This window comes from Ceratotherium simum, chromosome 24 (genome assembly GCF_057802395.1).
Source record: "Ceratotherium simum simum isolate JZ-2026a chromosome 24, ASM5780239v1, whole genome shotgun sequence".
NCBI lineage: Eukaryota > Metazoa > Chordata > Mammalia > Perissodactyla > Rhinocerotidae > Ceratotherium > Ceratotherium simum.
Window position 1 is genome coordinate 6225476 of NC_141923.1, and position 24273 is coordinate 6249748.

Here is a 24273-nt window from a genome sequence, read left to right on the forward strand (position 1 = left end):
CCGGGTCCTGAGGCCCGGGGTGCACCTGGCCCCGCCCCCGGGAGGCCCCGCCCCGGCCGCGCCCGGAGCCCCAACTTGTCCCGCGCCGCGCGGGCCCGGCGGCGGGTGGAGCAGAGCCGAGCCGTCGCCGTGCGCTCCGTGCCGCGCTCCCGGCCCCACCATGGGCAACAGCGCGGGCCGCAGCGACTTCGAGTGGGTCTACACCGACCAGCCGCACACTCAGCGGCGCAAGGAGATGCTCGGTGAGCGCGGGCCCCGACCCCGCGGCGAGGGGGACAGCCTCGCGGGGCCGTCTGGACAAGGGGGCCAGCCCGAACCCAGGGGGTTCTGGGGGGGCCCGGATGCCCAGTGGGCTCTCCTCTGCCCCTGCTCCAGGGAGGGCGGGGGCACCACTCCCCTCCCCAGCGTCCCCGGGTCGGGTCCCCGACGGTCCCTCGTCCCCGGTCTGAAATTCCCCTGCGTCTCTGCCTCCGTCCTGGGACCCAAGACCCGAGGACCCGAGTCCGGATCCGCGCGCCGGGGAGCGCCTCTGGGCTGCTCCATCCCGGCTGTGGGACGCGAGCCACTCCCGGGGCGCGGACTGGGGGCGCGGGGACGCGGCGGCGCAGGGGTCGGCCCCGGGGGACCGTCTGTGTTCGGGATGCGCTGCCTCCCCTGCGGCAGGTGGAGTCTCTGGGTCCTGTGGCCGCGCGAGTGGCCGCCAAGCCCTCCCCCATCCCCCCGCAGCTTAGGGCAGAATGAGCGCCTCGGAGGAAGCAAACGCGAAGGAGAGAGACAACTTTTTTTAAAAACAAAGATTGTACCAAAGAATCCCATCCATTCCGTCCTGTATTTTATAGTTTAATACACGGTGGCCGCTCCTCTCTGTGCTTTAGTGTCCCTTCGAGGTCATTTTTACCTACATGCTCACCCATCCTCGGATTCACCGTCATTCATGCCAGCGGCTCGGTCTACACCCAGGACAGGCAGACCCTTACCCGGATTACAGGTTAAAGGGCGCGCCCTCCAGAACAGCTTTTACTGGATGCCACCGAGTCGCCCCCACAGCGCCAGGCCGGCTCCCCCTCCCCAGGAAGGGTCGCAGTTTCCCCACATCCTACACCTGGGTTGGCAAGCCTTTTAATCTTTGCGGATCAGATTGACGAACCAATACTATTTTATTGTGGATTTAATCTGCATTTATTTGATGATTGGTTTCAGTGTTTAATTGGCCATTTTAATTTCTTTTTTTCTCTTGGGTTGGTCTTTTGCTTGTTGATTATTAGAGCTCTTTGTTTATTTATTTAATTTTTTCCCCCAAAGCCCCAGTAGATAGTTGTATGTCATAGCTGCACATCCCTCTAGATGCTGTATGTGGGACTCGGCCTCAGGATGGACGGAGAAGTGGTGCCTCGGGGCGCGCCCGGGATCCGAACCCGGGCCGCCAGCATCAGAGCGCGCGCACCTAACCGCCAAGCCACGGAGCCGGCCCTGGGTTGGCAAGCCTTTTAATCTTTGCGGATCAGATTGACGAACCAATACTATTTTATTGTGGATTTAATCTGCATTTATTTGATGATTGGTTTCAATGTTTAATTGGCCATTTTAATTTCTTTTTTTCTCTTGGGTTGGTCTTTTGCTTGTTGATTATTAGAACTCTTTGTATAGCAGGCTTTTAACTCTTTGTCTTGTATGTTGCAAACATTTTTCCCCTTTATAATTTATCTTTTGCGATCACAGAAGCTTTTTTTTTTTTTTTTTTTAATGCTTTCGAATCAATGGGCTTTTTTCTCTAGAGTTTTCCCTTTGGCATCTTCCTGCTGCACCCCAAGACTATGGAAATATCCATCCTATTACTTTTATTTATTTTTTTATTATTTATTTATTTATTTTCCCCAAAGCCCCAGTAGATAGTTGTATGTCATAGCTGCACATCCTTCTAGTTGCTGTATGTGGGACGCGGCCTCAGCACGGCCGGAGAAGCGGTGCGTCCGTGCGCGCCCAGGATCCGAACCCGGGCCACCAGCAGCGGAGCGTTCCCACTTAACCGCTAAGCCACGGGACCGGCCCCATCCTATTACTTTTAAGATTTTATTTTATTTTATTTATTTTTTCCCCCCAAAGCCCCAGTAGATAGTTGTATGTCATAGCTGCACATCCTTCTAGTTGCTGTATGGGGGACGCGGCCTCAGCATAGCCGGAGAAGTGGCGTGTCGGTGCACGCCCGGGATCCGAACCCGGGCCGCCAGCAGCAGAGCGCGAGCACTTAACCACTAAGCCACGGGGCCGGCCCCATCCTATTACTTTTAAACCTTTCAGACACCGGACGCATTGAGTGGTTAATGCATGACTAACCCTGCTGTGGGGGGGGCTTCAGGGGCTGGAGACCCCCAGGTGGGTTTGTGACTTCTGTGGTTTTCTCCTGTGAGGTGAGCGGTAACTGTTTGTGGTCTCACCCCTGGCAGCATCCTCCCCAACACCTGTGAGCTTCCTGGAGGTGGATCAGAGGGGTCTCGGTGATCATCTGGTCCTCCCTCCCCGCAGAGGGCAGGTGTCTTGGCTGCTGCCTCTCAGTAGGTCCAAGGCAGGGCTGTATTTCCTTCCCCTCCCCTGGCTTCCCCCACCTGCCCCTCACAGCCTCCCTGGGCACCTGGCCCCAGATGGAGAAGGCTGGGAGACATATCCTGGTCCACAGAGCTGCCTGGAAGGATCCAGACGCTCTGGGCTGCAGCCTGAGTTTCCTAATCTGCACAATGGGCACAGTCATCCTGTCTGCAGAGTAGGTACAAGGATGAAAGGCGATCTTGGATGGGAAGGTGCCCAGGGTGATACGCAGCACTCCAGAACGTGGAGAAGGATCTCTCTAAAGACAAGCCACAGGCCCTGGAACCAGTCCAGGAAGCTTCCTGGGGGGGGGGGCGGTGGCTGGGATGGCTGGAAGACGTGGAGGACAGGGAGGTGACTTGGGCCAGGGCGGGGACAGCACATGTCTTCAAGGGCTGACTTCTCAGGGAGCTTTGCTCATTCCTAGCTTCCAGTGGGTGCCGGGGATTCCTCCCCACTGTCCAGTTTTGAGCTCATGAACTTGGAATGTGCCATTCTCCCTCCCTCCCAGGCGTTTGCACAAGCTGCTCCTCTGCCTGGATGTTCTTGCTCCCTGCTCTGCCCAGCTCACTCTTGCTCAGTTCCACCTCCTGCGAGAAGCCCCCGTGGCTGCCCTCATGGACCCTGGCCTGGGCTGGGTGAGGGCACTCCTCTGAGATTCCCCTCCATGGCGCCAGCCCATTGCCTTCTTATCTCTCCGGGGCAGGTTGCAGAGGTCTAGAGCTCGGCTGTGGAGCTGAACTCCTGGCAAGGACCTCGACACTCACTCATTAGTCATGTGACCCTGGGCCAGTCAATAAAGACAGGAGGAAATTGAGGCTTGGTGGAGTTAAAAGGGGTTAATGGAAGCCAGCCCTGATGGCCTAGTGGTTACAGTTCGGTGCTCTCATCCCTTAGGTGGGCCGGGTTTGGTTCCCGGCTGTGGAACCACACCGCCCGCCTGTCAGTAGCCGTGCTGTGGCGACGGCTCACATAGAAGAACTAGAAGGACTTACAACTAGGATATACAACCATGCATTGGGGCTTTGGGGAGGGAAACAAAGAAAGAGGAAGATTGGCAACAGATGTTAGCTCAGGGTGAATCCTTCCCTGCAAAACAACAAACAAACAGGAACTTGACATTGGTAGAATGTGTGTGTACAGTTGGTTGAAAAAAAAGGGGATTAATGGTAGTATTATCCTTGCAGAGCTGTTGTGCGGATTCACTGAGGTGGTGATACATGCCAAGGCCAGCACTCAATAAATGTTAGCTCGATGATAATTATTACCTCTCACAGACAAACTCGTGTTGTCCTCAAGGACAGGGAAAGCCTTTCCATCTCCGCTTTCCTGACGCCTGTGCCATTCCCAGCCCAAGAGAAACCCTATGTGTAACTGCCAGCGTCTCTTTACTGAAGAGGCAGCAGAGGGGGCTCAGAGAGGGGAAGCGACTTGCCCAGGGCCACACAGCTCCAAGGCCGCAGAGGCCAGGTTGGTGCTCAGGTGGACACCTGCTCGAGGGTGTGCTCCAGCCCCCCCCGAGGTGGCTTCTGCTGCCCACGCCAAGCTCTTGGGGGCCACTGGATGCTCAAGAAAGCTCCTAATCTCAGAGTCAGAACCCTGGACATCCTTGCACAGAGCTGGCTGCAGTGCTGTTCAGGCAAGACCAAAGTCCATCTCCAGCTCCTATCTGGATGGGGACACGTCTTAGGGCACAGCGTCCTAAGAAAATGGGGTCCCACTGCAGCCCCGAAGAGCCATGTCTCCCAGGCCAGGGCTGCAGCTGCCTGTCCTGGGAGGGCAGGAACGGAGCCACAAGACTCCGGTCCCATCGGACAGAGATCAGAGTCCACGCCAGGCGTGGCGGGCGGACTAAGAAGCAGGCTTTGGGTCTGTCTTTTCCAAAACAGATAGCTTTGTGGTTTTGTTTCTGTTTTGTTTTATTTATTTATTTTTTACTAATAAAAGCAGGGCACACACATGATAAAAAAGAAATTCAAATAATCAAAGGAAAACAAGGAAGTAAGACTCTTGGCAACTGTTGGATTATTTGTTCAGGAAGGGCCCTGGCTGGGGTTCTCTCAGTGGTAGAATCCAGAACAGAGCTGGCCGAAGCTCTCAGGGGAGTTTGTGGGCGCTCCTCACCCAAGCTCAGAGATGCCGGCTCCACGGGCGGAGAGCAGGCAGGCCGCAGGCAGCGCCAGGCCTGTGTCCACCCAGCTCCGAGATTCCACAGAAGAAGGTGCCTCCCTCCCCTCCCACCCTGAGAAGCACGACTTCCCCTCGAGCCAGCTAACCTCTGGCCGCGAGTCCTGTGATTGGTCAGCGGGCAGGGGGCTGTGATGGGCAAGCCCCACAGCATCACATGTAAGGGCGGAGGGAAACAGCTCTCCAAGAAAGGGAAGGGGCTCTGTGATCCTGCGCTGGTGGGGAGGATGGAGGGGTGCTGGGTGCACGGGCGCACAGCAGCTCAGGCAACAGGTGATCCCTAAGGGGTTACTCCAGACCCTATTTGACCTGTTATGTCGTCCCCTGCTCAAATCCTCCAAGGGCTTCCCTTTCTAAAATCCCATCTCTGTCTTGGCGTGTTGGGCACCCCCACGCTCTGGCCCCTGCTCTTTCTCCTTACTTTTTGCCCTCTGGCTATTTTGTGGAATGCACCCCCATCTGCCCATTTTTCACTTCATGGCTTTTGCAAATCCTGTTCCTCTGCTTGAACTCTTTTCCTCTACTCTTCATCTACCAAACTCCTGTGCATCCTTCAGGTCTCAGTCTAAATGTTCTTTTCTCAGAAACACTCTGTAACCACACACACACACACACACACACACACACGCACCCACACGCACGCCAGACACACGCACGCGACGCACACGCACACGCACACGCGACGCGACGCACGCACACACACGCACCCACACACACACGCACACGCACCCACACACGCACACACACGCACGCGCATGCACGCACACACACGCACGCACGCACACACGCACGCTCACGCACACATGCACGCGCACACACACGCACGCGCACACACGCGCATGCACACACGCACGCACACACGCACACACACGCGCACGCACGCACACATGCACGCACACACGCACACACGCACGCACACGCGCACGCACGCACACACACGCACACGCACACAGGCACACACGCACGCACACGCACACAGGCACGCACGCACGCACACGCACACACGCACGCACGCACACGCACACACGCACGCACGCACGCTGGTAAACATGAACAGTTGACTGTCTGGAGGGAACAAAAAGCTCTGACTTGCCAATTGGCTTTTGCCGATTTCTGTGAGTATTTCCATCATGGCCAATTTCAAGCTACCAACATGCATTGCTGAGCACGGAGTTGGGGGCTGATTGCCACACCACCGCCTCCCTCCCCCTCCTAGCTCTCCCTCCCCCTCCTAGCTCTCCCTCCCTGGTCCTCCCTCTCCTCCCTCGGGGTGCTGTGCGCTTTGACCTTATGGCCTTTGCCCCTTCTGTAATCTGTATTAATGTGTGGGGTGATGGCGTCAATTATTTGACGCGACCAAGGGCTGGCAGGCCCACACCCACCCCCACCACGGCTGTTCCCCCAGGGTCGGGCCCACAGCAGCTCCCGGGTGTGGGGGGTGTGTGGGGGGGAGTGAACCGAGGGGGCAGTGGGCACCTGCTCAGGTTTGGTCTGCTCCAGTCCAGTGCCTGCCAGGAACGTGGCCAGGTTCCCTCCTCCTGCGGGGCTGGGGACCTGTCAGCGCTGGCTCTCGGCGTGCACGTGGTTTAACCCTTGCCAGCTGGAGAGTTGGGAGATATCCATTTCAGTTGGCATTTCTCAGCTGGATGGTGAGGCTGAGTATTTCTTCCTTGATTTCACTCTTTCTTCTTTTGTGAATTTTCTAATCATGTCCTTGGCTCCTTTGTCCATTGGAGTCGTCCTTTTTCTTGATTTGTTGGAGTTTTTTATATATTACGGATAGGAGCTGTGTGTTCGCCACACATCACAAGTATCTTCCCTGGTCCGTCCTTTGTCTCTTGACTTGGAGTACTTCTTTCTGTTTTTTTTGCGTATAGACATTTACACTTTCTATGCACAGCAGGACCTGGGAGGTTCTGTCAGTGCCCGAGCTCACCTGGCTGGTGGGGGCTGGCCAGGCCTCCGCACCTCCGTTGCACACTCTTCTCTGCAGGTCCCTGAAGACGGCCGCCAGGCATCCTCAGTCCCTGACACATGACTCCTGTGTGGCTGCCAGCTCACGTGTCCCCTGGGCCTCGTCCCCTCCAGCCCCGTGTCAGTGCACGTGCTGTGTCTTCCACCTGGCATTCTGTCACCTGATTTTCTTTAATTTGTACCAGCTTTTATGAGGCGTGATTTACATACCATAAAATTCACTCATATAAAGGCACAGTCCATTGATTTTTGGTAAAGTTACAGAATCCAATTTTAGAGTGTTTTCATCATCCCAGAAAGGTCGTCTGACCCCTGTGGTCACCCCACTGCCTCACCCCATATTCTCACATGCAAATCCTCCCTCCTTCCAGTCTCAGCTCGAGTGTGATGGACTTTGTATGTGCGGCCCTCTCTTGGCATGTTCTAGCTGGGACACACTGGGTCCGGGCCTGGCCTGTGCGGCGCCCCCGCCCCGCTCGGCCGGGGAGCCCCTCCCATGTCTGTGGTCTGGGGCCTGGCTGGCCACAGACCTTTGGCAAATATTTGTCAATGAGTAGAAAGCAGGTTGAGCGAGAGGCCGGCGGGGAGGTGGAGTACAGTGACTCCTGAAGGCACTTGGGGCCACTTTCCACATTTTCGGTGTCGAACCGGCTCCCCCCAGAGCCTCCCACACTGACCAGACAGGGTTAGGCTTCCTTTTGGCTCCCAACTGAAGGCAGTGTGGCGTTAGAGCCAGAGCTGCGAGGAGGCGCTTTAGGATGGAGGGGATGAGGAGGACCTGGGGGCCTCTGTTAGGCGGTGTTGTTGGAGGTGAAGGCACTCGGCTGCAGCTGCTGGAAAGTGAGGGAGGGAGCGCTGGGCTCCTGGGCGCCCCGGGGCAGCTGGTGGGAGGACAGGGTCCATCCAGTGGGAGCTGGGAGGCAGGTGGGCAGCAGTGAGCGGATGTGTGGGATGGAGTGTTGGATACTTGGGGGCACTTGAGTGATGAAAGGTGATGACAAGGACGTCCCCTAGATCCAGCAAGACTGTCATGCAGTGGCATTGGGCCTCCTGGGGAAGTGGTAGGAGTGTCGGTCCTGGATGTTGCCAGGGCGGGATCAGGGGAGGGTCCAGGGTGAGAGTGGGAGGAAGCCCATGGGCTCCTGGCAGGCCCGCTGCAGGCCAGAGAGAAGTGACATCATCGCCAGCCGGTCAGCCTGCCGCAGGGAGGAGGAGCCCGGCCCCCGGCCTGGGGACCACCCTTGCTGCCCAGCAGCCTCCCCCGGCCAGCTGCCTGTTTCTGCCATCTTCCGTCCCTCTCGCTGGCTCAGCAGAATTTGTCAGAAGTTCTGGGAGTAACCAAGTATGCATGGGGAGACCGTTCTGTGGGCTTGGTGTGGGGGTGTTAGGGTCAGGCTGCCCTCCCTTCTGGCAGGCCCGTCCTCCTGCTCTGCTTTCTACGTCCTTATGAACAAGTGTGGCATGTATGTAAATCTATGGAATGCATGTAAATGCACAATTCTGCGGGAGCCAAGCTTCCCAACACCCCAGCGCCTGCTGCCACCTCCCTCTTCCCCACCCTGTGGCCCCTGTGCCACCTCCATGTGCTCACAGTCCCCGGGCTGCCAGAGCCAGCGCCAAGATATGGAGAGTGAGGAAGCAGGCCCAGAGAGGGACAGGGGCTTGCCCAAGGGCACACAGCAGTGGGACCCAGCCAGGCTGCAGTGCGGCTCTCCTGAACCAGGACCCAGGGTTTTCTCTGGGTGCTTTGCCCTGAGGTGGCCCAGCTCCAGGAAACAGCTCCTTTGGGGGCTGAGGCGGCCCTGCGGCGCGCTCTCCCGTCTCTCTGGAGGGGCCAGTGGAAGTCAGGCAGCTGTTTTACCTGGTGGAGGGACCTCTGTTTCCTCATCTGTAAGATGAGGCGATGGTCCCCTCCTGCGCAGGGCAGTGAGGCCTGAATGAGTAAGTGTGTGTCAGACGCTGGGTGTGTGACACCTGCTGATGTCCCCGTGCACGCCTGGGCCCTGGCTCACATCCTGCGGGCCTGGAGTCAGAGGTCCTGAGGTCAATTCTTGGCTCCGTCAGCCTCGCTCTGCCTTGTTGGAACCTGGGCCTCCGTGGCCCTCACACCCTCCTTCTTGTGTCATGCCTGGACAGCATGACTTCTAGCAGTGATGGCTGTCGTCCATGGCCAGTGGCTCAGCCATGGCTGCTGCTGGAAGCCCACCGGCATGGGTCTGTTTGTCTTTGGTTCCAGGCGGCCGTCCACACTGGGCTCCAGGCCACCCCCCAGACAGAGAGCCCCCGAGGCCTGCCTGTCCTAGCCCAGCTGCTCCTGTCCTCTGAGCTGGAGGCCTGAGCAGGCAGGGTCGCCCCGTGGTCAGCTGGGATCCCATGGGGTTAGGGTCTGGTCAGGCTGGGCCGGATCTGGAAGTCCAGCCGGGGCCTGGGGCTCCTCGTGGGGCTGCCAGGGAGCATGCGGTTCTCTCCCCTCCTTCTCGGGCATTCCACCTCTCCTAGGGCCCAGAGGACACGAAGCCCAAGGCCGTGGAGCCCAGTGGCTCTCCCCGTCCCCAACTCCGCCTCCTTCCCGTCCCCCTCCCCCGGAGGGGGCTCCCCTTCTGTTGGGCCAGCACCCGTTGCCTTCTCTATGACCCCTGCCCGGCATCTCTGTCCCCTCCTTCTGCTGTCCTGGCGTCTCTCTCTCATCCTAACACCCCAGTGGGCCCTCCCTCCCCCGACACCCACACTCACCACATCCATCCCTCACCTCACTGCCATCAGGGGGCCGTGCTGAGATGGTTCCTGCCGAGGCCCCCATGACCTTGCTAAGTCCAGCAGGTGCCTGTCCTGTCTTCTGTCCGTGACCTTCCTTGACCCCTGGCAGCTGGACACCCCCAAGCCCATGGCTCCAGTTACGCCAAATCCTGACTGTGCCCAGTGCCCTCAGCTTCCAGTCTGTGTGGCCGTTGCTCCCCGAGCCTCTCCCCCAGGAGGTCGCCAGGCCTCCCACCTCCCCAGGGCCCTGGAAGCTGGAATTGAAAGGGTAGATGTTTGCTGTTGCCCTGAGTGAGGCAGGCAGGCGCTGGCCTGGTGGTCAGCTTGCTCCTACCCACCGTGCTCTTAGGGCGGGTCCGCTCCTGAGACGGGGCCTTCCTGGGGTCTCCACTGACGGCCTGGGGTGTTCAGTGAGGTCTCCCAGCCATGCCACCTCCGGAACCTGCTGGACTCCCAGCTCCCGGCAGCTGTCTCTGAGCCTCACGGGGTCTTGCCCCGCACACACCTTCAGCCAAGGCCCTCCGGGGACCCTGCTGTTGGCTGGAGCGCCTGCTCGGCCCCGCCTCCCTGATGGCTGTTCTCAGCCCGCTCGGCTCCTTGGGGCTCCTTCTCCCTGCACTGTGGTCCGGAAGGTGCCTCCAGGCAGGGTGGAGGTGATCCGGGCCTCACATGCTGGCCGCCTCTGAGGGCTCGCCCCTGTGCTGCCTGGTGTCCACTTGTACTTCGGCACCATTTCTCGTTGCTTCCAACAGGATGACCGGGCCCAGTGAGTGACCCTCGTGGCCTGGGAACATCGGGCCTGTTCTCATAGGTCAAAGCAAGCCCGGGGCCAGGTCAGCCTGCAACACCTGTACCCACGGCCCCAGAGGTCAGAGGTGGGACGTTTTACTCTCGGATCACACAACTGTATTTAATAACAACAATAATAACAGGGCTCAGAGCTGTCATCCCAGCCTCACCACAGCCCGTTTCCCAGATGTGGAGACCGAGGCTGGGGAGGTGGTGCGGCCAGGACTGGCCCCGGCCTGCTCGGTCAGCCTGGGTGAGGGGCTGGGGACCAGGCACCCCAGGCCCTGTTGGGGCTGCACCGAGCTGGGGGCGGCTGAGTCCTTGGGAACCTGTCTTGAAAAGGAGGAAGGGGCACCGGGCTCCCTGAAGGAGGGCTGGGCAGGGGTGGGGCAGGGAAGGGACCTGCAGGGATGTTCTTTGCTCCCCCACATCCTACGCCACAGGTAGGACTTATTATCTTTATTCAATGGATGGGGCACCTGAGGCCCACCGTCCAAGGTCTCAGCTGCCAGGCTCTGTCACTGCCCTTGCCTCCAAGGGGCATGGGAGTGGCCTGTGTGCTGGCCTGGATCCCAGAGCCGGGATCCTGGTCCCCGCTGCCCCAGAGCTTGCCAGGCTGTGACCACCTGGTGCAGGTGTGGCCTGCGCCACCCTCCTGCCCCAGGCTTGGCCTCCTTCCAAGGGGAAGTGGGGGAAGCCTGCCCTGTGGGGGCTGGTGGCCTCCAGCCACCTGGGTCAGCTCCCAGGTGTGCCTCGGACGAGGGCCAGGCCCCCGGTTGCCCAGGGGGGAGGCTGGTGCCCAGAGGCCGCCCCTGGTGAGAGGGAGGTTGGTAGAGCCCTGTGGCCTGTGGTCCCAGCCTGACATCCAGGTATGCAAAGGTTCGGGGGCCTTTGCATGCGATTTCCCAGGCAGTGGGCTGTGGGCGGAGCATCCCTGATGGCTGGGGTGCCGGCACATCCTTCTCGCCCTGGCCACATGAAGACACCTCTTCCTTCCCTGGCTCCACCTCACTGCAGCTGCTGGATTCCCACCCTCTAGGCCCCCCGCCCCCCACTGGAAGCACCCATTTTCCCAGGCAACACTGAGGCCCACCCTCTGAAGTGTCCCCGCTCACTCTGACCCCCTTTTGGGGCAGGAACAAGCTGGGATGAGGCCTGCCTCTGTACCCCCTTTCGAGTGGGGTTCATGTGTCAGCCCCACCCCCCAGGCCTGGGGCCTTTTGTCTTTCTCGTCCCACCCCCCCTCGGTGGGATGACGCTGGGCGAGTGCCATGCTGGCTGTCCACCTCTCCAGGGCTGGCTGGCAGCGGGGCTGTAGAGGGGCAGTGCCAAGTGAGTCGCCGCTGTCCCCAGTGTACAGCACTCCATCCCCAGGTCCAGTGGAGGGACAGGGGCAGGAGGAACAGACCCCTGTGGTTGCTGGGGTGCTGGAGCCCCCTCTGTTTCTTCATCCCTGGGGCCAGTTGCTGTGTGAGTTTCCTTGCTGTTTCTTCATCCCTGGGGCCAGTTGCTGTGTGAGTTTCCTTGCTGTTTCTTCATCCTGGGGCCAGTTGCTGTGTAAGTTTCCTTGCTGTTTCTTCACCCCCCTGCCCCCCCCTCCCCTGCCAGTTGCTGTGTGCGTTTCCTAGGGCTGCAGGTATTACCACAAGCTTGGGGGCTTATAACAACACACTTCTTTCTTTCTTTTTTTTTTTTTTATGAGGAAGACCAGCCCTGGGCTAACATCCGATCCCAATCCTCCTCTTTTTGCTGAGGAAGACTGGCCCTGGGTTAACATCTGTGCCCATCTTCCTCTATTTTATATGAGACGCCGCCACAGCACGGCTTGATAAGCTGTGAATCAGTGCGCGCCCGGGATCCAAACCTGCGAACCCCAGACTGCGGCAGCGGAGCGCATGCACTTAACCACTATGCCACTGGGCCAGCCCCATAAAAACACCCTTATTATCTACAGCTTCGAGGTCAGAAGTCTGACACAGTCTCGCTGGGTGTTGGCAGGGCCATGCTCAGCTGGGGGCTTCAGCGGAGAATCTGTTTCCCAGCCTTTCCAGCTTCTGGAGGCCACCTGCACTCCTGGGCTTGGGGCCCTCCCCCATCTGCACAGCCAGCAATGGCAGATGGAGTCCCTCCCATCCACCCCTCCGACTTCCTCTCCTGCCCGCTCTTCCCCTGTTGGGCCCTGGGATGACATGGGGCTGCCTGGGAATCCAGGACCTTCTCCCTGTTGTAAGGTCAGCTGACAGCATCCTGAATGCCACGTGCAACCCTGGTTCTCCCTGGCCCTGGACTCTAACGAGCACACAGGCCATGGGATTAGGGCTAGCCATCTTTGGGGGCCATTATTCTGCCCACCACGGTTGCCAAGCTCTCTCTCCACCTTGTGAACGGCTCTCCTGGTTTACGTTGGCAGGGCCTTTGCGCCCCTCCCGTCTCCCTCCTCCGGCCTCTGCGGGCAGCCGGGTCACCTCCAACAGCTCCGAGAGGCCCCATCAGGCGATGTGGGCAGGACTGGAGGAGAGCAATTAATCAGCCCGTTCGCCATCACCATTGTCCACCACCTTCCAGCCCTGCAGCTCCTTGACACCGCGGGAAACTGTCTGCGGTGAGCCTTCTGGAGGCTGCCTCTTAAAGCTGGCCTGTACTGTGTGCTTTTGTTGACTCGTCCTCCTAAAGCCTGCGATCGGTCTGCGCACAGCCTGCGCTCTCCCGAGCCTTACCTGTTAATCCTTCCGGTGACCTGGTTTATGGTTCAGAGACCAAGCCTTGGAGCTCAGGTTGCCTGCCCGGAGTTGGGATTTTTTTTTGTTTTGTTTTGTTTTTTTTGGTGAGGAAGATTGGCCCTGAGCTAACATCTGTGCCCATCCTCCTCTTTTTTGTATGTGGGACGCCGCCACAGCATGGCTGATGAGCGGTGTGTAGGTCCACACCCAGGATCCAAACCTGAGAACCCTGGGCTGCGAAAGTGGAGCACGCCAACTTAACCGCTACACCGCTGGGCTGGCCCTTAACATTTTTTTATTGTGGTAAAATATATAGAACAGAAAATTCGCCATTTAACCATGTTTTAGTGTATGATTTGGTGTCATTAATTACATCACAGTGTTGTGCAGCCATCACTATTTCCAAAAGCTTTTCATGACTCATTACCAGGCATGCCCTGTCGCCCTCGGGCCCCTCCCCAGCCCCTGCTGACCTCTACTTTTTGTCTTTGTGAACTTGCCTGTTCTAGATATTTCACAGAAGTGGACTCATACAGCACGTGGCCTTTTGTGCCTGGCTTTTTTCACGTGGCATAATGTCTTCAAGTTTCCTCCACATTGTAGCATGAGTCAGTACTTCATTCTTTTTTTGGGGGAGTGCTGGTAGGTTATTTGGGAGTCAATTCCAGGGAGCTGGATTAGGGGAGTTGGAATTGTGAAATAGAGAAGGTAGAAAATCCAAATAAGAATTTTTTTTTTTTTTTTGCTGAGGAAGATTCGCCCTGAGCTAACATCTGTTGCCAGCCTTCCTCTCTCTTGTATGTGGGTCGCCACCACAGCATGGCTGACGAGTGATGTAGGTCCTTGCCTGGGATCCAAACCTGTGAACCCGGGCCACCAAAGCGGAGTGTGCCAAACTTAACCACTGGGCCACCAAAGCGGAATGTGCCAAACTTAACCACTGGGCCAAGGGGCCGGCCCCCAGAATTTTTTTGTAATTGAGGTATAATTGACATAAAACATTATACTAGTTTCAGGTGTACAGCATAATGATTCAATATCTGTATATATTGCAAAACGATCACCACAATAAGTCTAGTTAACGTCTGTCACCATACACACTTACAAATTGTTTTTTCTTGTGATGAGAACTTTTAAGATCTACTTTCTTAGCAACTTTCAAATACACAATATGGTATTATTAACTATAGTCACCACACTGTGCATTACATCCCCATGACTTGTTTATCTTATAACTGCAAGTTTCATTCCTTTTTAAGGCTGAAGAATCATCCATTGTGTGACTAGGCCACATTTTGTCTTTCCAGCCATCAGTTGATGGACATCTGGGTGGCTTCCACCTGTGGGCTATTGTGACTAGTTCTGTGGACATTGGTGTACAAGTATCTGTGTCCCTGATTTAAATTCTTTTGGGTATATGTTTAGGAGTGGAATTGCGGGGTCATATGGTAATTCTGTGTTTAACCTTTTGAGGAACTGCCAAATGGTTCTCCACAGCGGCTGCACCATTTTGCATTCCCACTAGCAGCGTACAGACAAGGCTTCGTTTCTCCGCAACCTTGCCGACTCGCGTTGTTTGCTGTTTTTTGAATCTAGCTGTCCCAGCGGGTGTGACGGGGCACCTCATTGTGGCTTTGATTTCCATTTCTCTAGTGACCGATGGTGTTGAGCATCTTTTCACGTGCTTATTGGCCAGTGCACATCTTTGGAGAAATGTCTATTTTTCAGATCCTTTGCCCGTTTTTAAATTGGGTTGTTTGTCTTTTTGTTGTTGAGTTGTAGGAGATCTTTAGAGATTCTGGATATTAAACCCTTATCTGGAGCTGGGATTTGAACCCGCACTGACGCTGCTCCCTCCCAGTCCCCCAGGGATGCTGTGGCCCCCTGTGGCCCCTGTTTGGTGGGGCTGAGGTTTGTTACCTGTCGCTGGGCTTGCTCGCTCTTTCTGAAGTTCTGCTCTTGTATGCGCACTGTAACTACCATCCTCGTGGGTCTGCTAGGTGGTTATGCTGGGCCAGCTTCAGGGAGAGACTCCTAGATCAAAGCGCCTAGGCAGTTTTGGGAGCTGGAGGCCTGGGAGTGGCGCTGTCCCATGTCTGAGGCGACTGGAGTGGGAGCGTGTGTGTGTGTGAGAGAGAGTGTGTGTGTGCGCGCGTGTGTGTCAGGGGAGTCCTGCTTCTGCCCGCCCCTGCCATCTGTGGGGTTTCAGACCCCACATCGGCCACTCATGGGCTGCCCTGGGGACTGTGAGGAGCCTCTGCTCACTTGGTTGGAGCCCAAAGCACCATAGCTGCCCGATGAGGTGGAGGCCTGGTGGGAGCGCTGGTGTGCAGACTGCAGGGGTGTAAACGCTGCCTGGGGACTCTGTTGGCTCTCCCAGGGTAGAGGTGGCCTGTGGTTCTAGGACGTGGGAACCCCAGCTCCCCCGCAGCATCTCTAGCAGGACGATTCCATGGGGACAGACACCCTGTGAAGCACAGCACATCTGTGCTATCTCACACAGGGACACCGAGGCCCAGAGAGGGTGGGAACGCACCCTCGGCCACACAGTGAGATCAAGACTGACCCCGAGACAGGGCAGCTCGGGCAGGAGGATTTTGATCCTGAGTCTTCCCTCCGACTGGGGAGTGGGGACAGAATCCCTTTGCCCATGTTGTGTGTTTCTCTTTGCATACCCCAGGGACAGGCAGCTCACCACCCCTGAAGCACCTGTTCCATTGCTGGGTGTCTCTGACGGAAAGTTCTTGGGGCTGGGGGGAGGGTCCTGGCTGAGGCGGCCTTGGGTGGCTGAGCTGAGCTGTCACATCCCATTCAGAGCACAAAGGGGAGGTGACTTCCTGGGTCACTTGGAGGAAAGAGCGAGGTAGGATTCGACCTTGGCCTGGCCAATTCCAGTTGGGACCTGGCCTCTGCTGTGTCTGGAGACCCTTTGTGGGCCAGTCAGAGGGTGAGCCCAAGGCTGCCCGGCTGCTTGCTGGGCAGGAGGGGTGGACACTGAAGGCACTGGAGATAGGTACTGATGACCGAGGGTGCCCTGGGACAGTCCCTGCCCTCAGTTTCCCCATCTGTGCATCACGGTGCTGGCTCTACCCCTGAGGGCTGTCTGCTCTGCCCCGGGAACTAGGGGACAGAGCAGACCTGGGGGCGTCTGTCACCCTGAGTGTGTCATGACCTCTGGCCTTGTCCCTCCCTGTCTCTGGATGCAGCACCAGCCTCCTCGCCCACCTTCTGCCTGGCCCTGCCAGCCCGCTCCCGCAGAGCGGGCAGCCATGGAGGTTTCTGGAAGGCACAGCTGTCTTGCCCCAAGGGCGTTCACTCCACCTGCTCTTGCTGAGGTTCCTGCAGGGTCTGGCTGCCCCTGGCCCCCCTCTGCTTGGCCAACTCCCATTCTCATTGTTTTTCCCTTTTCTGTAAAACAAAACACAGGAAAGTACAAAAGATACTCTAACACACGCCCACCACCCAAAATAAACGCGTCCAACATTTTATCGTATTTCCTTCAGATCTGGTTTGTTTTCAGAACTGACACACTCAGAGCCAGAGCCCTGCATGTTTCCCTCCCCGGGCCTCCCTTGCCCCCCAGGTTCCTGACGAGTTTGGGGCGTCTGGTCCACCTCGTCACTCCCGGGCTGTTCCTAGGCCCCCAAGGTCTTAGAGTGATCCTCAAAGGAGGGGCGAGTTTATCTCCACATCACTGCCTGGGGGCTTAACGGACGATGGAAAGAGGGAGGAAGGGAGGGAGGAGGGAAGGTGGGAGCAGGGAGGGAGGGGAAGGAGGGGAAGGAGGCGGGGAGGAGGAAAGAGGGAAGATGGGAGGGATGTGGGAGCGCAGCGAGTGCCCCCCTCACGCCTTTCTCTCCGGGTTCCACCTGCAGCCAAGTACCCGGCCATCAAGGCCCTGATGCGGCCGGATCCTCATCTCAAGTGGACGGTACTGGGGCTGGTGCTGGCGCAGCTGCTGGCCTGCTGGCTGGTGCGGGGGCTGGCGTGGCGCTGGCTGCTCTTCTGGGCCTACGCCTTCGGGGGCTGCGTGAACCACTCGCTGACGCTGGCCATCCACGACATCTCGCACAACACCGCCTTCGGCACGGGCCGCGCCGCCCACAACCGCTGGTTCGCCGTCTTCGCCAATCTGCCCATAGGCGTGCCCTACGCCGCCTCCTTCAAGAAGTACCACATAGACCACCACCGCTACCTGGGTGGCGACGGGCTGGACGTGGACGTGCCTACACACTTCGAGGGCTGGTTCTTCTGCACGCCGGCCCGCAAGCTGCTCTGGCTGGTGCTGCAGCCCTTCTTCTACACGCTGCGGCCGCTGTGGGTGCACCCCAGGGCCGTGACCCGCATGGAGGTCTTCAACACCCTGGTGCAGCTGGCGGCCGACGCCACCATCTTCGCCCTCGGTGGGCTCAAGCCCGTGGTCTACCTGCTGGCCAGCTCGCTGCTGGGCCTGGGCCTGCACCCCATCTCGGGCCACTTCGTGGCTGAGCACTACATGTTCGTCAAGGGCTACGAGACCTACTCCTACTACGGGCCCCTCAACTGGATCACCTTCAACGTGGGCTACCACGTGGAGCACCACGACTTCCCCAGCATCCCCAGCTGCAGCCTGCCCCTGGTAGGTGGCCACGGCCGACAGGGCTGCGGTGGGCGAGGGCTGCGCGGGCGTCTTAGGAGGTGGGGAGGTGTGGGGAGGGCCCTGGGCCACGCTCTGGCCTCCTTTTCCTTTCGTGCTGATCGTGGGATGGCTGCGTTCTGAGTTGTGGTCCCCAGGGTGACGGGAGAGGCCACACGGTGCAGGTGAGTGCCTGGCTGCAGAATAAGAATCCAGGGAGGGCAGGGGCTCGAGGGGCCTTTTACAGTTTAGGCCATTAGCTTTAATGAAAACCTGTTTGAATCCAGGTACCACATGTGCTGACTGTGCGTTCTTGGGCAAGCCACTTGCCCTTTCTGTGCCTTCTGTAAATTGGGGCAGCAGTGTCGATACCGCGTGTGAAGTACTTCTCCTTCCTGGCTCCTGACTCCGTCTCTGCTCACTTCTTGTCACTGCCCAGTCACCCTCCAGGGGCCCCCTCGTGGCACAGAGAGGACAGGGTGGGCTTTGCCCTCTGTGACCCAAAGGGCTTGGCCTGAGCTGCCGCAGAGCTGAAACCTGTGGGGCTGGCGCCTCTGTCTTGGGAGGCGTGGGGTTGGAGAATTTCTGAAGGAGAAAGAAGGGCGGTGGGGGGTGGGGGAAGTTCCGGCCTGGCGCTGGTGGGTTAGAGAGCTGAGGTGACCCGAGGGTGCAGTGGTAGGGAGGGTGTGAGAGTGTGCGAGTCTAGGTGTGTGCCTGCCCGTGTGCGAGTTCCTGCAGGTGTGAGTGCACGTGTGCATGCATGTTCGCTTGCCCATGCGCGCACACCTACGTATGCGGGTGTTTGCATGGGTGCCTGTGAGTGTGCCCGTGTGTACATGTGTTGGTGCGTGTCTTATGTGTGAGCGCTTGTCTGGTGTGCAGGTGTTTGTGCCCTGGCCTGTGGGACTCTGGAGTCCCACAGCCCGGTGTTGAGCCCTGGAGCCCTGGCCGTGCAGCACCCTCCCCCTCTCCCCACCTCCTCTCTCCCCGCCCCTCCCCCTCCTGCTCTGTGCAGGCACCATCTCACTTCAGCCTCCCCACAAGCCCCTGTTGCAAGTGCCCTCATTACCCCTATCCCCATTTCACAGATGAGAAGGCAGAGGCTCAGAGAGGGGAGGTACCTGCCTCAGGAAGTGGCAGAGCCAGAGTCTGGACCCAAGGTGGTCACGGAAGCCCCTGCTCTTAGCTGCGAGCCTTTACTTCTCCCGAGCAGTCAAGGCTCCCTGCTCACCCCCCTGTGCAGGTCACCTCGTCTCCCTGAGCCCCATCTTCTGCTTTAAAGCAGGCCCTGAGCACCAGGTGTGTCGTCCATGGGGGAGTGGAGGGTACCGCCTGCAGTTGGCATGCTGGGGAGATGGTGGTGCCGATGGAGGCAATGAAACTGGGAGTACTTCCTGGAGGAGGCAGGCTGAGGGGTTGTCGGGTGCAGAGTGGGGCAGGGAGCTGCAGGGGGAGTGGCGTGCATTTGGGAAATGACAAGTACTGAGAGTGGGGGGAGGGCGATGGGTGGGGGTGTGGTGGGAGCTGAGGCTCCCAACAGAGGGGATGGCAGGTTGCAGAGATTGGGGAGTGTGACGGGACTGTGGGTCAGCAGGACTCAAACCAGGCTGTGCCTCAGAACTCTGCAGGCGCTGGAGGGAAAGAAACCCCGGCCTGGCATCTGGGCTCCTAGAGGGGAAGTGCCTTTTTTTTTTTTTTTTTTTAAAGATTTTTTTTTTTAAAGATTTTTTTTATTTTTTCCCCCCAAAGCCCCAGTAGATAGTTGTATGTCATAGCTGCACATCCTTCTAGTTGCTGTATGTGGGACGCGGCCTCAGCATGGCCGGAGAAGCGGTGCGTCGGTGCGCGCCCGGGATCCGAACCCGGGTCGCCAGCAGTGGAGCGCGCGCACTTAACCACTAAGCCACGGGGCCGGCCCGGAAGTGCCTTTTTTAACTCCCCACGCCCACCGGGGCAGGAGCTCAGAGCCTGCTGGTGCCCCGGGCCACAGGCCCCTCTGCCTTCAGGCAGCAGGTCAGCCTCTTGCCTGGCTGAGCTGGACACAGAGACCCTGGGAGATGACAGGGTGTGTGCATGTGTGTGCACATGCTCACGTGTCTGTGTGCCTGCATGATCACGTGTGTATGCTCATGTCTGTGCACACATGCTCATGCGTGTGTCTGCGTGCAAGCTCATGTCTGCACTCATGGGTGGCTGTGGGCGCATGCTCACGCGCACACGTATGTGCCCACATGCTCACAGCTTCCACCCCCGCCCCTCCCGTCCTCTCCGCAGGTGCGGAAGATTGCGCCCGAGTACTATGACCACCTGCCACAGCACCACTCTTGGGGGAAGGTGCTCTGGGATTTCGTGTTCGAGGACTCTCTGGGGCCCTACGCCAGGGTGAAGCGGGTGTGCAAGCTGGCACAGGACCGCCTGTGAGCCCTACCGACTGGCACCTGGAGTGGACGGACCTGCAGTGCCCTGGCCCTGCTGCCCGGGCCTCAGTGCTGAGGGTGGGGGCCGGGCCTGTGGCTCGTGGGTTACTGCCCCCCTGCCCACCTGCTGCAGAGCTGGTTGTCACTGTCCCCTCCTTAGCCTAGTGCCCAGAACTGGTTTGGCTGCATTTGGTTCCTGCACCCTGGGCTGCTGCTAGAGACCAAGCCTGGCGACAGCAGGCACAGACCACTACCTGGAGAAGCTGCGTCTGCACATGGACGCGCTGCGACCTCGGGCCAGGCCCCCACTTTCTGAGCCTCATGGGGCGAGGCCTGGCCCTGCCCTAGGTGCATCAGAGGAGCAGAGGTTCCCACGCCCTCGATTAAATCAGCATTTTTTTGCTTTCACATGCACAGATCGTGTTTCCCAGGGGTGGTCTTGGCTCAGCCTGGGCCTCAGAGAACGGCTCCTGGCCAGCCCTGGAGGCCCCAGTGGGCCTCCCTCTTGGCCAGCCCCTGGTCACCCCTCTGCTCCCCACCCCTTGGGGACCACTTTGCACACACACTTTGCTGCTTAGGCAGCATTCCCGGGGGGCCCTGCCATTCTGGGTGGCTGGCCTCTAGGGATATAGACAGCAGAGGGCTCCTGCGTGCCCTCGAGGTCCATGTGGCCCCGAAGCCCCTCATTACCAGCCTTGCCCCCTCTCCACCGCCTCCTCTCAGTCCATGTCGCCTGCTCCTGCCCCACCTTCAGCCCTCAACCCTGCAAGAAGCCTTTCCTGAGCCCTGAGAAGATTCGAGCTTGATACCAGGGTCTGCTTCCTCCACCAGCTCAGACATGGGACTTGAGGAGAGTCTAACAGAATGGGTGCCACAGGCCAGACAGATGGCGGGTAGACAGGTGGCTGGACAGACAGGTGACTGCCCAAGTGAACTACAGCTCCGAGGGAAGCAGGCTGATGGCACAGTGAGGCCTAGGGAGGCATCCTTCTAGTCAGCCCCGTGGCCCTAGGGGGCTGTACTGGGGTGGGGTGGGGTCCTGGTCTCCCAGAGGCAGGCAGGCCGGCTGTAAGCAGGAGAGGTGCGGGGGTCGGGCCTCCCTGCCAGAGGAAAGTGTGTGGGTGAGGCCCTGCAGCTCCCACAGCAGCCCTGGGGAAAGGCAGCCCCTGTGCCCTAAGGCTGGGGAGGCAAACCATCCCCCAGGGGTGGGCGTGGCTGGGGCTGTCTTCTACCCAGGAGAGGGAGGGCTGGAAGGCAGGCACATTGCATCCTCTGCCCGCCCAGTGCCTGAGACCTGGCAGGTGCTGAGCAAGGACTTCCTGCCCTGGCCTGGGAGTGGCCTCCTGTGGTGCCAGGCGCCCCTGTCTCCGAATGGTCTGATCACTGAGATGGTCTGGGGAAGAGGCCTCTGAACCCCAGGCTGCTGTGTGAGGGAGGCGCAGTTCGGCCTGGGAGTACTTTGAGCTTGGGCAGGCAGCCCCTCCTTGTGCACACAAGCCAGCGCGGGCCCCTGGGAGCCCGAGATCCCAGCTCCTCCGTGTCTGCCAGTGTGCTTATCTGCAGACAGGGCAGAGGGGCAGGTCCAAGCCTCACCGACAAGCCAGAGGCCGGCCAAGGGCAGGGGCCCGGCAGAGCTCTCCCGAGGCTGCAGCCCAGGGGGAGGAGAACGCCCTGTCACCACCTGCCAGCTCCCCCCCACCCAGGCCCTGAGACTGCAGGGTTCCTGGACCTTGGGAGGTGGAAGGCAGAGGAGAGAGCAGCTCTCGGAACTGTGGAACCTGCCAGCTCTGAGTTAAAACCACCACTGGACCTGGGGCAAGCCACCCAGAGATCTGAGCCTCGGGTGGCTCACCTCCTACTGGCGGAACAATCCTTTTTCTGTTTTTTCGGTCGGTTGAGAGCACTCAGTGAGATGAAGTATGTCCACAGCCAGGCCAGAAAACAGTAGTCCCCTTGTCATCAGCCAGATGGGGGGCTGTGCCTCCTCCCCTCATGGCCCCCAGAGGACGGCTGGGCACACTGCTGTGTCCATGGTGGCTGTGGGATGGTCACAGGATTTCAAGGCCCACCCACGGGCTGGGGCCTCGGTCCTGGCCCGGGATAGCAGTGGCCGAGGCCAAGAATCAGACCCTCTTTGGCTATGATGGGGAACTGGCATGGTCTGAGAAGTGACTCGGGTGGGCATGGGGGCGCCCCTGCTGTCGTGGAGATGTGGAGGATGCAGAAGGAGGCTTTGTGGGGCAGAGCAGAAGGCAAAGGATGCCTTCCATTTCTGTACGGCTGGCTGAGCCAGAGATGCAGTTCCCCCATCTGTGCAGTGGGTGGTTGAAGAGGCACATCCTCCCTGCTGCTCAGAACCCACATGGAGTCCCTTAGACGTTCCAGGCATGGGCGCCACTCAGGGCCCATCTCCCTGGGGGAGGCCATAGGGGGTGGCTCCCCGATGCAGGACCTGAGGACCCCGGGCCGGCAGTGCCTGAGCTGCCCCGGTCGCCCTCCCCGTCCTTCCCCATGTCTGAATTCAGCCCAGCCACCCACCCAAGATCCTGTCTTGCTCCTACTATTCCCGCCCACCACTGTCGTGGGCCCTTCCCCAGAAAGGGGCATCCGCAGCCAGGAGCGACCAAGAGCCGGCGTGAGAGTGAGAGCCGGAGCCGGGGTGTGGACAGTAAGCGTTTATTACCACGTGGACACAGACACCGCGGGGCGTGGACAGACCCTCACACTGTGATGTGGGGACGGAGCTGTGTGTGGACAGCTCGCCACTGCCAGCCAAGGTGCTAACAGCGTCATCTAGGAGAAAACCTGGAAACCATCTAATGAAGTGTGATTTGGGGGTGTCTTCTCTATAAACCAAAAGAAATGTACACTTAAATAGGCAAATATAAAATACAAAAAAAGTAGACCTGGTGTTCTGTGTCAGGTAGAATCTAAAAAATCCAGGAATTAAACTTTTTTCCTCATTTTAATATTTTATCACAGGTTAAGATCTTTCAACGAAGCACATCCTAGCTTCGGTGCGTGCTTGTGTGTGCTGAAGGCCTGGGGCCGGCCGGGTTCCTCGCTGTCCCCCGCCGTCAGGTGGACCGGCGTCTCGGGCAGCGGCAGGGGCCAGGCGCACTACGAGGTGCTGATCCCACTCAGCTCCTGCCTGATGGCTGAGGGACAGGACAGGAGAGGAACGCTCAGGTGCAGGGGCACAAGCCCAGCGCGCTCCTCCACAGGGCCCTGTCCCTACACCCCTGGTGAGGTCCTTCCTGGTGTCTGCCCAGCTCTGTCTCCTGAGAGTCCCACGCAGGCTCCCACCCCAGTTCTTGGGGTGACAGCAAAGCCCCTGTGGGTCTCATCTACCATTTCCTGAGCTGGCAATCCCTCAAGGGCGGTGCTGCCCCCTCCCTGTTAGAGGATGACCTGAGGCTGGGGGGGTGTGACCTGCCCACAGCTTCGGAGCTGGTGAGGGGCCGGTGGGCACCCGGAGCCCTGGACAGATGGGCAACCCGGTTCCGCCTGGAGGACCCGGGAGCCCCTCCCCTGACGTGACAGCAGGAAGTCCCTGGCCTTGAGCGTGGTGGACGGCTCCTGTCCTGCCCTGCCCTGAGCTCCTTCCCCTCCAGGGAGGGCCAGGGGCTTCTCCTGCTCTTCTCCCCAGCTTCCTCCTGTCCCCACCCCTCAGAGTGCTCCCCCAAATTTGGGCCTTTCCCCAGAGAGACCCCACTGGGCTTGGAGCCAAAGGTCAGGAGAAAGCTGAGGGCTCAAGTCACGAGGGGATGTTTTTCGGGGCCCCCGCTTGCCCATGCTTTCCCATGGCCCGCTCCGCCGCCTGCCCGCCAGGCAGCTTCCATTTGTGGTGAAGGGGACACTGAGGCCCGGAGACATGTTTCCCACCCCCGCCACTGCCTCCATCCCTCGGCAGACAGGCTGGCTGGGCAGCCGAGCTGCTGGCCCCACACCAGCTCTGGCCACAGGCAGCCCTCCTAGGTGGGGGCACCAGCAATAAAGCAGAGTTAATAGTTGGCCTCTGTGACTCCTTTTTGGCTCCGGCTCTGTCTCACTCTCTTCATTCATTAACTCCTTATCTGCCCAGCCTGGGCCTGTAGGGGGACTGGACAAACAGGAACCAAGTTCTCTCTGCTGGGACAAGGATGGGGGTAGCCTGGTCACCCAGCTCTGGGTAGGGGGTCTGGGTCTGTGGGTATCCCAGGCAGGCTCCCCTCCGGCCTCCTCTCTCTCT

General features: G+C 59.1%; 2 protein-coding genes across 7 annotated transcripts in view; one reads left to right on the top strand and one right to left on the bottom strand.

Moving 5' to 3' along the window:
• Positions 1–122: 122 nt before the first annotated feature.
• On the top strand, positions 123–22945 carry DEGS2 (delta 4-desaturase, sphingolipid 2). The gene is made up of 3 exons (XM_087447957.1): positions 123–242; positions 16886–17628; positions 19900–22945. Exons 1-3 carry the CDS (start codon positions 161–163, stop codon positions 20044–20046), a joined length of 972 nt encoding a protein of 323 aa, XP_087304083.1. The 5' UTR covers positions 123–160; the 3' UTR covers positions 20047–22945.
• The window catches only part of EVL (Enah/Vasp-like), a 161722-nt gene continuing 160151 nt past the window's right edge, over positions 22703–24273 (bottom strand). For 4 of the 6 annotated variants that reach the window (XM_087447951.1, XM_087447954.1, XM_087447956.1 and 1 more), the window contains one exon: positions 23207–24173. In XM_087447951.1, the coding sequence (XP_087304077.1) occupies positions 24115–24173 (59 nt within the window). In that variant the 3' untranslated portion in view covers positions 23207–24114. The other 2 variants (XM_087447955.1, XM_087447953.1) reach the window with 2 other exon arrangements.